Below are 14,677 nucleotides of genomic sequence, written 5' to 3'. Positions count from 1 at the left end.
CGGCTCCAATCGTCATATGCACGGTTGGTTAGCTCCTGCCTCATGTCTGCCGATAACACCACTTCTGCCGACCACCTCCGCACCACTTGCTTGAATAAACCTATCTACCCAGTCTCTTATTTCTATCAATCGGAATCAACGGCAATACACTTTACTATACCCTCTGCTCTTACATGTCAGTCTTTCTTCTTACTAGACAGGCTATAATTAAACCAGTCAATTTTACTACTCGTTCCTCTTCATATTTCTTTTCTACTTGTTTAAAACTGTCATTCAAGTCGATTCGAAAACCGCTCTCCGTTTCGATTCGTGAAAATACCCCCCATCTAGATCTATTCATTCAAACACAACAATGGCGCCATCAGAGAGCTCTCTGATGGCCATCGTGCCTCTGGCCAGCGGCAGCGTCCTGCTCCCCGGGGTCATGCAGCGCATTCCGGTCGGTGCCAAACGAGCCGATATCATCTCCCTTGTCGGCTCTCTCTACGGGCGAGCTCCGGCCCCAGGTCGCATCGACACCATCCCCATCGCTTGCGTTCCGATAGCATCTCCACTCCTCGGCGCGAACGGTCAACGACTCATTCGAGACAAGGCTAAGAGCGATGTTTCCACTGCACGGCCAAGACGACCAGTAGACTATTCGACCTTGCAACATAGAGATGTCTTTTCGGTCGGCGTTGTTGCTAAGATCACGGCTGTTGAGGCCTGGGGCAGCGAGGACGCGGCAATCTTGGTCGAAGGCGTAGCCAGGATGACTCTGGAGAGCTTGGACAAAGACCTACTTCGCGCCCATTACGAGGGCCATATTATACAACATGAAGAGCACGGTAGGGACTTTTGCGCCTTTTATCCATTTGCACAGCCATCTGCCTGTCTATCCGCATAACTAGATCACCGAGGTTGATCACATACTGACGCGTCTGCCTCGCGTCTTCACAGTGCCCGTCAACGACAAAGACCTCCAGAGGCGATTCGAAAGGCTCAAAACTCTAGCGCGGGAGTTAATAGATCTTCTGAGGCTCACATCCATAACTTCGCGGCCTCGGCTGGGTCTGGACCCTGTGTTGGCTAGGCGGCTCGACTCGTACATGGCTAAGAGGACTGTCGCCGACGCGGGTTCGTTTGCTGACTTTGTCGGAACCTTGGTTGACTGTGCATATGAAGACAAGCTTGAGATTTTGGCCACCTTTGACGTCAAGCAACGTGTGGACAAGGTCATCGAGCTACTCGATCGTACCATTGGAGGGCTCAAGAGCATTACCCGGATCACAACTGTCACAGCGGCAGTGCCGATGAGAATCACAGATGCGCAGAACCCCAACTTACCCCCGCCTTTCATCAGGCGAGGTGTTGGGCCATTTTCTGCGCCTCATAATGTTCAGGGCGGTCAAGAGCCCGAGGAAAAGGAGCCCGACGAGACTGAAGAGTTGCAGAAGAAGCTGGATGACGCAAAGCTCAGCCCCGAGGCCGCCAAGGTTGCCGCTCGCGAGATGAAGCGCCTGAAGAAGATGATGCCTGTCCAGGCCGAATACAGCGTCCTCCGCACTTATCTGGAGACGTTGGCTGAGATCCCCTGGTCACTCACCACGGATGATCGTCTCGACAAGACGGCTTTGGGCAGAGCGAGGAAACAGCTTGACGATGATCACCACGGCTTGAGCAAGGTCAAGCAGCGTCTTGTAGAATACCTTGCTGTGCTCCGTCTCAAGCAATCTGCAAATGAGGAGATCGATGCGCAGATTAAGCGGATCCAAGAAGAGATGGTACCGCCACTTGAAGGGGAATCGGCGGATTACCCAGAGCCAGGCTTGACCAAGGCTTCTCAGGAGAGCTTAGACGCGGCACAGGCCAAGATTGACATGCTCAAAAGTCGTCGGATGACGGACAAGTCCCCAATTCTCCTCTTGGCAGGACCTCCAGGTGTTGGCAAGACCAGTTTGGCAAAGTCTGTTGCAACTGCTCTCGGCAGAAAATTCCACAGGATATCGCTGGGCGGCGTGCGGGACGAGGCCGAAATTCGCGGTCACCGACGCACGTATGTTGCTGCTATGCCTGGTCTGATTATCCAGGGCCTCAAAAAGACGGGCGTCTCCAACCCAGTAATTCTGCTGGACGAGATTGACAAGATTAGCCAGAGCAACCACCATGGGGATCCATCAGCTGCGATGCTGGAGGTTCTGGACCCGGAGCAGAATGCTACCTTCGTGGACCATTTCATTAACATTCCGGTCGACCTGAGCAAGGTGCTGTTCATAGCCACGGCCAACAGTCTTGAGACCATCCCTCCGCCTCTGCTGGACCGTTTGGAAATGATCTATTTATCCGGCTATACCACGTTGGAAAAGAGGCACATTGCCACAAATCATCTTGTGCCAAAGCAAATCCGTGCCAACGGACTTTCTCCTGAGCAGATCGTTTTCCCCGAGGAGGTGGTCTCTAAGATCATCGAGTCTTACACACGTGAGGCAGGGGTCCGCAACTTAGAGAGAGAAATTGGTTCCGTCTGTCGAGCCAAGGCGGTCGAGTACGCTGATGCGAAGGACGATAACCGCCTTGACCAGTACCGGGCACAACTGACTGTTGAAGACATTGAACATATTCTCGGCAGTGCCAAGTACGAGGATGAGATTGCTGAGCAGGAAGGCAGACCTGGAGTAGTTACGGGCTTGGTCGCCTACAGCTCGGGCGGAAATGGCAGTATCTTGTTCATTGAGGTGGCTGACATGCCCGGTGACGGCTCGGTCCAACACACGGGCCAGCTTGGTGACGTACTGAAAGAGAGCGCCAGAGTGGCCCTATCCTGGGTCAAGGCCAACGCATTTCAGCTTGGCCTTTCCCCAGATCCCAGAGAGAAGATCATGGAGAACCGTAGCATCCATGTCCACTGCCCTGCGGGCGCCATACCAAAGGATGGTCCCAGCAGCGGTATCGCACAGGCCATTGCTCTCATCTCACTCTTTTCCGGCAAGATCGTGCCGCCCACCATGGCCATGACGGTAAGTGGTCCCTCGAAATCGATGCACGCGCTATGTGTCTCAAGTCTCAGTTCTCGTTTCTCCACGTACGTTTTAGCAAAGCGTCCTCGCTGACACGGAGGCGTCCCATTTTCACGCGTTTACAGGGCGAAATCTCACTACGTGGACGTGTCACTGCCGTCGGAGGAATCAAGGAAAAGCTTATTGGCGCCCTCCGTGCGGGCGTCAAGACGGTGCTACTCCCGAAGCAGAATGAGAAGGACGTTCAGGATCTGCCGCAAGAGGTGAAGGACGGTTTGAAAATCATTCTGGTCAGGTAAGTACCTACGTCGGGAACGGTTTTTTTTTGGTTTTTTTATGCTGTAACACGATGCACCTACGGCTTCCGTCCGTTGGTGACGTTGTGTCGCGCGGAGATTAGACGTTTACTGACCGCCCGGACCAACAGTGAGATATGGGAAGCCATCCGTCATGTGTGGCCCGAGGAGCATTTCCCAGGAGAGCCCAAATACCCTGGTCTCTATAGTCGACTCTAAAGCCGCGGTAACCAGACTAAGGTACCTAGGCAACGTGTCACGTCCAATCATCAGCCTGGGGCCGTTGATTGTCTGTGAAGATTGCAGACTTTAAGGTCATTTCGTTGCCAGAGAATGCATGTCTCAGAGGCTCTCCTATGGGAACAACGTTTTCACCAGGCAAGCGAGCGAGGTGTAATCACTACGATTGCCCGTGGCTCAGACATGCTGCGGGGATTTTCTTTCCTGTTAGAGTTTGAAGTCGATCGTGTTTGCTGTCTTTTGACGCAATTCGCCGCTCATTTTCAGCCGGTATCACAGGCGCACAAGGTGGAAACCAGTAAGAGGCGCATGTAATCAATCTTCAGGCTGTACAGAATGTCTTCAATATTTGGGTTTTTGTGCCGAGAACATCATTCGCCCGACGGGATTGATTTGAGCCCCGACTTGGTCCAGATTCGACAAGGGCATACCACCGCAAGGCCACCCGTTGTTGCGGGTATACAACCTTCACACCCCTTCACACCTCTGGCTCCGGGATGCGACTTAGAGGAGGTCGCACGGCGATGAGCACATCCCCGTGCAAGGGAGGATGGAGAGTCAACTAGGTTTAAGGAGATTATGGAGGTGCGGCCAGTGGTAGATGCAGATAATCCCGAAGGGATAAGATAACCTCCGGCTACCAGGTCCTGTGGTCGACCCAATCTGCAAGTATGGGCCGAGCATGTCAAGCCAGTTCTTGGCGACTGCAAAGGTCGATAGACGGAGGACTGGGGGGAGATGTGGAGTTTCATGTCGTCTGTTGCGGCGCAAACAAACTTTGATCTGGCATCTAAAGGAGCGTCTTCCACTGTATCATACGTTTCTAGAAGTGTTGGGGCCGCAACACTTTGTACTTTTTAGTTGTATATGAGACGTGGAAAAAAAGGAAAAAAAATTGACCAACAGCATCGACACTATACGTGCAACCTACTGGACATACAACGGCACATCAGGACTCGGGCCACATGTTTTTCACATGCAAAGCCCCGTATATCCCAAGATCAGGGTTCACTCTTGAGGCGACACCACATGAGTACAATTTAGGGGTTCGTGAAGCAAATTTATGGTGGTGTGCTGTGTCACGGAATCGGTTTCGTTATTTGTAACTGCAGATGGTATTCATCTTTTTGATCTTAATTTTTTGGCCTATCGGCCGCTGATCTGTGGTGTGATCCGTCGGTACTGAAAATCCAACTTAATAACTAACTTCTACTGTGTTACTCGGGCACACCTTTCCAACATGTCTCATGGTTCGTTTTGTCTGTACCAATCGCATTACGGGCCGTGCTGACGGAGAACCGAACCAGGTATGGGCCACGATAGATACTTAGGTTGGAAAAGTTGCCGCCACTTGCCGTTTTTTGTTCTTTGGCGATCGGACGAAAAAAGGACTCGACGTTTTGTCCCGGTTTATACACACTCCCTGCGAAGAAGAACAAGGAACAAAGAAGAAAAAAGAGGAAATTACCAGATGGTTTTTTTTTTTTCTCTTTTCTCTTTCTTTTTCTCTCTGACATTGCCCTGCGGGTATCGGCAATGTGTTGGTAACTAAGTGACCGCAAGAAGCAGCTCGACTCATGATGTGGGAATTTTTTACACGAAAAGAAACTTTATGACGGCTCATATCTTTATTTACCTCGATGGCCAAGACCGAAAGGACGGGCCAGCCGTCTCTAACAAACCAGTGGGGGGGCGGAAAGCCAGCCCAGAGAATAAAATAAAAATGAAATGAAATAAAACCAAAAATCCAAAAAGCAAGAAAAAAAAAGAGTTGTCTTTCCTCCGACGAATCGCTGTTGTTGTCTCTCGGCTCGTGCCTAATTGATGGTGTAACTTGAGCAAAAAAACCGAAAAAAGCCTCTACCTCTACCACGTAGCCATGGTAGCCATGGTGAGCTAGTTATGTCATTGAGGAGGGGAGAACCTGGGATGACATGTCTAATCTGACATACAACAACAAAGACGGACGCGGTACGCCCACCACCCAGATTATTTCTTTTCCCCCACACCATAACACACACCGCATTTGGTGATGAGTGAATCAAGTCGATGGTGAGAAGAAGGGTGGTGGGGGGAATCTCAGTAGGTCTGCTTTGTTGCAGATATATGAAGATCCCGGACACGAATCAACACAGTACAACTTTTTTTTCTTGCTTTGCAAATGAAGGGTTGACCTTGGTTGAGTTTTTGGGTAACTTCTGAAAACCCCCATGTACCCTGTGAACCGCTCACTCGGATTTCTGGCAGTCATTTTATGGATACGAGACAAAAGGGATGAATCTTGTATGCAGACCAGACCGAAACCGCTTTGAGTTGACGGTGACAAAGTGGTCATGGCAAATACACGATTTTTTTCTTCTCTCTCTCTCTTTCTTTCTGCATGACAAACGCGGGATGAGCGGGTGAGCAACTTGACAAGTTTCATGACGCAAAGATTGACCTACTAAAAATAAGGAGGCATGATATAAAAAAAAAAAAAATAAACAAAAAAGAAGAGTCAAAGTAGTCCAAGTTAGATCATGAGATTATAGACATCCCTGACAAGGATAGATCCGATCCCCATAAGGTAATATAAGGCATGGGTAACATAACTGTAGACTTGGGACTCTTGTATCACAGCATCAGCCCATGGGCAGCCCGAGGGCCCCGACCTAGAAGGGAGGGGCTGTGTCGTATGCTGAACTCCAGGTTTCTCCAGGCTGATGAGCCGCAAAATGAGCCAGCTAGACCTCTTCTTTCCTACCTCCTCTCCTCCTCCTCCTCTTGCCCCCTCCGGACCGGCATGCTGGAGAGCCGACGGGAAGGGTATTCATCCAAATGACCGGGACGGGACTGGGAACACGGGACGGCAGGGGAGGGAAAACTTCCCGGCCGAGGGAGGGGGGTGGAAAGGCCGCCTAGCCCAGGTTTTTGCCATTTTTGTAGTTCCCTCCCCAGGTTAGACCAGTCCAGAAAGTGATAACGGCACTTTCCCAACAACTGGAACTTATACGCACGAATAAAAAGAGGATATACGCCATAGAAAGCGTCAGAAAAATATACAGTAAGCAAAGGGAAATAGATTAAAAAACCACAATCTTGGCCGAAGCGGTGCACAATGACCTCACTCGAATTGTTTGTCACAGCAAAGAGTTCTTTGGAGAGTGCATCTCCTTACGGGAACGGACGTGCAAAGTCCCACCAATGATACAAGACCGAGGGTCGGCCGGGGGGTAAGCGGGAGGGAGCATGGTTGGCACGAGTCGCCGAGTGGGCTGAGCTGGGGAGGGCCCATGGCAGTAAATATCAACAAGGTAGATGGGGTTGACGGTGTTTTGAACGAAAAAAAAGGAGTAAAAAAAAAAAGATAACAAAAGAGACGGCTTAGGAAAGGGGAAAAGGAAGGAAAATAGGAATGAAAGTGGGGAAGAAAAAAGAGAGAGAATCAAACGCAGAAAATCGATTTAGGAGCATCGTTTGACTACTCGGAAAATGGAAGCACACCAGGAGCTCATGTTCCGGCATAACCTCCACCGTCACCCTAAAAGAGGACGCGCTCACAGCCATCATCCTGGGGCGCTGGGTAGCACTGGGCTTGGTTCCGCAAAGCAAAAAAAAAAAAAAAAAAAATAAAGAACCATAAAAAGCAAAAGCAGAAAAGCACCGTGGTTTTACCGGGCAAACCTGGCCTGCCTGCCCTACCGCTTTTTTTTCTTTCTTCGTCTTGTTCTTTGTTCGCCTATGTGGAAAATCATTTTGGCGTCGGGAGCAAGTCATGACAAGAAGAAATAACCAAAAAAAAAAAAAAAACAATTGCAGAATAAAGAAAAAGATCATACTGTCAGTTTCAGTCTGACGAACCCTCTTACCGGTTTTCCGGGACCTCCCAGTAGTAGGTAGTACTGTGTAGTGCAGACTCGGCGATGAGGGTCCCCCTGGCAAGGCAACATCAAGGTCACTTCCATGCAGCTTTCACCCACTCACCCGTGACAGCACAGCATGCTTGTTCTATACTTACATGGTTTCGGGGGTGATAAACTTGGAAGACGGCCGACGGGAAACCAACCCGGCCGGTCCTACCGGTTCAATACGCACAAAACCGGGTCGGCGGCATCCCTCTTGGTTTTGGTTCTATACGCCTTTATCTCCATGCCCGTTGATTCGTCAAGTGCCGCAAAGAGAGGGGGAAAACGGGGAAAAGGGAAAAACGAGGGAACGCATAAAAGTTGCGGAGATTAGATGAATTGTAGTGAATCGAAATCGCGCGCCGCCGTGAGATGCCAAGTCTTAGGTGATCTTCCGGTTCGGGTACGCTCTCTGAAAGTATACCTTACCTACCTAGGTAGGCAGGCAAAGAAACAAAGATGGCTAGGATACAAGTGAGATGGGTGGGTGGTATCTAAGCCAGTCGAGGTTAGCACCAACAAAGTACCTCCAGACGGTAGACTTGGCTTGTATCACAGGCAACAGGTCATGAACAAAGAAGAAACCTGCAACGCCTTTTCTTTTCCTATCCCACCGGACTTACCATATCAGTTCTAACCTGTTGCCACCGAGGAACTTCAGGGTTCAGTCGTCCAATATATCTCGACGTGCCAAATGCGTACCTTACCCATCGAAGGGAGTCAGTTCAGTAATCCCAGAGGCTACGCGTCCCAGCATTCTGGAATGTGCCACCCCAGAACCCCTATAAAAAGTAAGAAATGACTAGGCTACGTAGTCATAGAGAAGAAAGCTTGACAGAAGAAAAACAGAGACAAGAGACCCTTCATTACGTGGAGATAAGAGAAGAAACATACGGAGTAAACACTGTGGTAGAATGGGAAAAAAACTAAAACCTAGCTGCGACAGGCTATTTTGCTTGTTTGCGAGTCAAAATCGCATTGACCATTGATCGTGAGAGTCATGATCAGTGAAGATCGCCATCACTTGGCGTCGGGTGACAGCCGTCAGTGAGTTTGAGGCAAGGACAGGTAAGGAAGGTAATCAATCCAGTAACAAGGCTTGGAGAAGTAGGTAGGTGGTACCTACCTTAGTTACGATATGGGTGCAGTAACCTATCTCACCTCTATCAGGTTGGCACATTTAGGCTGGTCCCACCTGCCTTGGTTGCTTGGCCCTTACTCGGCGGGTTGCACGTGCGCCTTCCCACCTAAAACTCCGTCCGGTAGGGGAGTACTGTTATAATCCCTCTGGTTTATCACAGCACTTATAAGTCCGGATATTATTCCGTTCGCACGCACCAGCGCTTACCGAGTGGGGCTAGACTCTCTGAGCCAAAGGTAAAAAAAAAGAAAAGAAAAGAGACTCCACTACTCTGGCTAGGCTGGATTGCCTTGTCACCGCAACCCGTGTGCAGTTCGTAACAACCCAGCAACTCCACCGCTTAGCCCGCTCCAGGTTTTGGACATACGAAGATCATTCCGCCTCCATTCTCCGTGCAATTCCCCATCCCAGAGAACTAACTTTGCCGTCCTAAGTGGTATGTAAGTGTAGCGGCTCCATTGCTTTTTCTTTTTCCTTTTTTTCCTTTTTTCGGGATTGTTCGCCAGAATCAATCACGAGTTGGTCCCACAATCTCTGCTGGCACGGGAAATGGAGGATGGCAAAGCACTCTTTTCTGTAAGGGGATGGAAAAATGAATAACCAAATTTTTTCTTGTTTGAAATGAGCTTTGGCCAGACCTTGTGTCATCCAATCTTTTTCCCGCATCATTATTTCGCTGCGATAATAAAAAATTCTCCGTACCTCGCTTCGCATCGCATGAATTTCGGGGGACTCGGCTTGAATCGTGCACACGCCTAAAGTTATCTGGGCGGTTGACTCGGTAGGGACAGGGAAAACAAAAAGGACACATCAAAATAACAAGGTTTGACAAGGTCATCACACATCACCGACCTGAGGCCCCTACAGCAGCGAAATGAGGCTTCTTCATGCTCTCCGGATTTGCGACCCTTGACAACCGACGTGCCAAGCTGCACTGCTGCACCTTGAAGATCGACATCAAGAAAAGAAAGTAGCGAACAGATTGAAGAGGATAAAAGAACAAGTGATAAGGGAAAAAAGACACAAAAAGCAAGTGACAGAAGGAAAAAAAAAATAAAAAAGCGCCAGAGTCAGTTTTGATGTGGTCCCTGTTTTTGTCAAAAGATCAAACCCCCCTGTCGGTCCACGGCAGCCCAGAACACGACGATGCTGTCTCCCAAAGCGGCCAGCGAACTTTGTGTGCCAACATGGTGCGGTGTGTCAAAAATTCAGACAGCGGGGTCGCATTTTGCCGCAAATTTCTGCAAGCTGCATGCTGGATCCGTTGATGTGAAGATCCAGGTTTATCTGCGCCCACAGATCTGTCTGTACCTAGCAATCACACAGAGAACCCTGGGTGAAAGAAATGGGAAGGAGAACAAAAAAGAAAGTAACGCGGGAGGACAAGAGTGCGACTCTGGCTCCTCCAGTACCGCCTTGCCCGCTTACTTCCTCACCCAAAGCAACGCTTGAGTTGTATCGTCTCCCGCACTTCTGCATGTCACCGTTCGTCTCGGCACGGCCCCGGAAAACTCCCCCGCCCAAGGGGCCAACAAAAAAGTTGTCCACTAATACAGTCTGTACCTGTTACTTTGCAAAGTACCTTTGCTGACAACGGGACGAACTTTTTTTTTTTATTAAAAAAAAAGATTCTTGCTTTATGCTGTCTTACACAATACACCCAATTAGGCATGCAGCCAGCCTCTGACGCAAACATTTTCCATTTAAGGGTGTGTTTGCAATACAGAATTGGAGCCCCTTTAGATCTCGGGCTGTTTTCGGGGAAAGCGCCTCGGAAAAAAAACAAATGAAAGAAATAATAAAGCGTTCATCAAATCGTGACAGCTCGAGCTCGGCACTGACGTACCATACCGAACCAGTTAGTTAGTGGCCTTGGAAGGCCGAATGAATTGGGTGGGTGTGGTCACGCCATGGCACTGAACCCCAGATCCTAGGCCTATAATATATCTATTAACGCGGCCCGGGACCGGGTGGGCTATTTTTTTCTGGACCTGACCTAGGTTCAAATGTGACATTCTATTTTTTCTTTCTTTGTCTCCCCCCCCCCTCCATTTCTCTTGTCCTTTGACTCTTTGGTCACATCGCGCACGATGAACTGCTGACGGGGCTGTGGAAAAGAGGGTTGCGGCTGCAATGCATTGTAGTCGTCATTTAACACATTACTACCTCAATGAGACGGAAACACCATGTCATTGACAATGTCGTTATGAGTCGACGGGATTAAAATCGATACCCCTCCCCTTTGTGAATTGTTGGAGGGGACTACAAAGGAAGTGTACCCAAAGACGGGTCACATTTGTTTTTCTCCTTTCCCAGACGGGGCCATGGATCTTTCGCATGAATGAGAATATCAAAAAAGGATAAGTGATGGGAGGTGATCCAGATGTGAAAATCTCCGCGACGGGAATGAAAAAAAGAGCCACTCAAAATCCGCTCCTGATGTCACGGGGTTTGGAGTTTGGTCACCATTTGCTGCAACGGAGTCGAATTGTTCAATTTCCCAAGTCGGTATGCAGCGCATCGAAAATCTGTAACAAACCGGGCCCCAGCAAAACAAGAAGAAAAGAGCAAGCGACGGCATGCAGATTTACACTACGGAGTAAAAGACCACCTCAATACGTTGTAACTGTCACTAGTCAGAATACCCAGGTGCACTTTTGTGCCAGGTTTCCCTTTCAAAACGTCGCCGACTTGACCCACAATCGATTTGAGATCGCCGCGGCGCAGCTCCTTCTTTATCGAGCCTAGACTAATCTTGTCTTGCCGTTGTGGTTTTTTCTCCTCGTCTCTAAATCTGTACATCTCCTCCTATTGTAGAGACATTTATTTCTACTCCGTGCCTTGGAATAATAGTACCTTTGCATTTCGCTTTGCTGCAAAACCCCACTCACCCTTCTGTGCAATGTACACATCTTTTTGGCACGTGTTGGCTGCCCAGTATCCTTGGGAGAGGGAATGAAATAAAATAGGCGAGATATTTGCAGCCAATTACGGGAAGACCCCGTCTGGCTTGGTTTCATGTTTGCACGTCAAGACAACTACGCCTCCCAGGGAAAGCACTTGGGGAGAGACAAAGAGCATAGACAGGAAATAATAAAGAACCCAAGAAAGAACAAAAGAAAGAAAGTAAGAAAACAAAAATAAAAATAAAAATCAAAAAACAGACGAAAACTTCCCGACAGTGGCTTGTTCCAAACGGCGGGAGCGCAACAAAAAAGGGCTTAGCTGTCCCGTAAACCCTTGATATCATTGGCCATTTGGCCGGGGCAAAGCAGGGGTTATTTAATCCTCGCACCTCGTGGCTAATGCACTTGGCAGCCAACCCCATCAGACGACAACGGTTCGCTTGTCAAGATGAGACGAAAGAAAGAAAAGGCGAGTTTTCTTCGCCAAAACATTTTGTTGTGCTGATGGATATTTCGTCAAACCCCCTCCCCTCGCGTAATTATTAGAGACTCGTCGGCTACCGACCCTAGGTGGGCTGCAGCGGCCGCAGGGGGATGGGCTAAGACTTGTGGGATGTCTCGGACCCCGCTGGGTGTCGTCGTCGTGATGATTGCAGGGAGCGTCTCTGCATTGCTTCCAATGTCTTCAAACCGCAGCAAAATTGACTTGACCTTACTCCGACATGAGACCAACGTATGTTCGGGGCATTAATCGTAGCCTTGGGTGGGATATGATAGGCTCAGATGACTCGAGCGGCGCATTTGATCTTCTCAAGTCTGTATTGCAACACCTCTGCATCAGGGGAATACCTCTCTAACTGGGTAAGTAGGCATCCATCTCGGCTCGGTCACAATCAATATCGGTCGGTATCAGCAAGGCTGGCTGTGCAAAGCAAGCGATTTTTTTTCTCTATTTTTTTGTTTTTGTTTTTGTTTTCAGGTTGATGAGCCTGGTAGTCGTACGTATACACCCACACAGAATAGGATATGTGCATCCGACACACAATATGGTTCGCGCCTTTGGCGGGTGCAGTTCGCATCGATGCCCGGCGGCTAAAGGCCGGAGATCGGTAAGCTGCAAATCTAAATCCCTCCCCATGCCATGCCGTCTCTCGTCATCCGCAGGCCCTGCTCCTTCTAACAATTCGATTGAAGTCTATTTTTGACCCCTTGTCGAATCTGGTATCCTCGGAAGAATTCTTTTGAGACGAGCATAAACCTCCCGACGAGATACCTCCATCGGCATCGGGCCGTTTACTTCTTTTTCTTTCTTTCAAAACATGCTCGCTCCGCAATATCCCTCGTATGTGAAGCGGCGGAGGTTTTCTCACGATCGTATGCCCGAGTCGCCCACTTTTGTTCCTATGGATATCTTTTGGTAAAACGCATTAGCCGTCAAACGCTGTCAATCATCCATTCGTAGAGTTTGTTTTTCTGTTTGATTCTCCCCTTTTTGTTCATTCTTCTCTTCACGTAACCCTTGTCCGTTCCCATTTCGGATGGCTTGCTACTTGACACGACAAAACGGCCTTGAAGACGCACGAGCCATATTGAGTCCCCAGCTTTTAACGCAGCGCGGGACGGGAGCGGCATATCATGCGTTCCAGATGATAGCGACTTTCGTCTCGATCCTGGAGCCAATTTTTTTTTCTGTCTATAAGCTGAATGAGAGCGATTGACCGGATAAGATCAACGGAGGGGGAGACAAGATATGGGACACTGGCATTATAGTCCAATAATCCCGCTATATAACATGCAGCACGATACTACGCTTCCACTTCCTAACTTGCAGTAACCCTGCAAGGTTGCAGTGAGAATCCCGCCGCAGCGTCGTAATGCGCGGAAGCTGGACAATCGTGCGGTTGTTCTCTCACAATTTGCCCCGTGACTGCTGCCTATCGACTGACTTGACAACCACCAAGAGAAACTAGTCTAATTCTTGCACGGAAAGCAGATCGTGAAGGAGGGCGAGTCTATTTTTGGAAGCTTGGGGCCATGGCGTTAGCTTCAATCTTGCACACGACAATCTGCAAACAAGCGAGAAGAGTTATTGTGGAGCAGCCGAGAGTGGCAGTCGACGTTTTTCTCCGTTCAGGAATTCCGCTGTCGATTTCGCTTTTTGTTGAGGAGCGACGAGCAAAATATGTATGGTGAGTGAGGAGAACAAAGTAAACAAATAAAAAAGGGCTAGGAATAATTTTTTATTAGAATGAAAAAAAAAAAAATCACCGAAAGCCATAACCACGTACCCTTTCTCGTTATATTCCGGACATTTTAAACAGGCCACCATTTGTTCCACAGTGCTGCTACTCACGTATTAATGGTATTATTAACCAAGGTAAGCAAGGTACGGTGCTTAAGTCAAGTAAGTCACTACCAAGGTGACATTTCCCTGCCAAAGTGACAGTCTAGCTGGATACCAACAAGCGGCCGTCAAAAATGAAAATCGACGTTCGGTTCCGAACCAAAAAGAAGTGACGGCGCTTTTCTTTTTACACCCCACCTGTACAACAGACCACCCAACCCACCCAACCTTCATTCTCACGCCCCCACGAACCGAAATCCCGCACACCCAAGCAGCTCCGGGCACCCACCCGCCGGCCCCAGTTTGTGTCATACCCCGTACTAGCACGAAGCTGTCGCGAAATTCTTCGACAATTTCTTGACTAAGGTATGGTAGACATTGCTTCTTGCACTCCGCCGCTGAGGCCCCAAAGCCTAGCCGCGTCCGCAATCCGGCCCAAGCTCCATGTGGCAGCCAAAAAAAAACCATCCCAAGACCATGCAAAATGTTCAAGGCCGGGGCCGCGCCAAAGAAAAAAAAAGAGTGTCTTAAACCATGTGCTCGTGTGCCATTCTCCGCTACAGATGTGACATTGGCATCGCCTAACCGAAAAAAAAAAAAAAACACAGGAGCAAGTCACGTTGAGGCCACGGTTCGGGTTAAACCGGCACACAAAGAATAAGGGTTCGAGACAGGGCAACGTCGTGGCCTTTTATTTTGTTGAACGAGAAAAAAAAACCCCCGACCTTGCTCGCAGTCAGCCCCCCCCCCCCCCAAAGAGTTGGGGGGCAAAGTTGAAGCCATCACGAATGGCTTGGTAGGTGGCTTTGTTGTTGTTTGCTCAGGTCTCTTTAGAACGCTGCCCAATGATAAACTGGTTACCGTCTTCAC

The 14,677-nt window shown here is 49.2% G+C and overlaps 1 protein-coding gene across 1 annotated transcript; it reads left to right on the top strand.

Annotated features, from left to right (window-relative positions):
* On the top strand, positions 1-4,451 carry MGG_07123 (lon protease like protein 2). Its single transcript, XM_003715268.1, has 4 exons — positions 1-827; positions 940-2,996; positions 3,122-3,291; positions 3,424-4,451. The coding sequence occupies exons 1-4, from the start codon at positions 353-355 to the stop codon at positions 3,509-3,511; spliced, it is 2,790 nt and encodes a 929-aa protein (XP_003715316.1). The 5' UTR covers positions 1-352; the 3' UTR covers positions 3,512-4,451.
* Positions 4,452-14,677: the final 10,226 nt, after the last annotated feature.

The sequence above is a fragment of the Pyricularia oryzae genome, chromosome 2, assembly GCF_000002495.2.
Source record: "Pyricularia oryzae 70-15 chromosome 2, whole genome shotgun sequence".
Taxonomy (NCBI): Eukaryota; Fungi; Ascomycota; class Sordariomycetes; order Magnaporthales; family Pyriculariaceae; genus Pyricularia; species Pyricularia oryzae.
The sequence above is the reverse complement of the archived record's forward strand: the minus strand, read 5'-3'. Positions and strand labels throughout refer to the sequence as shown.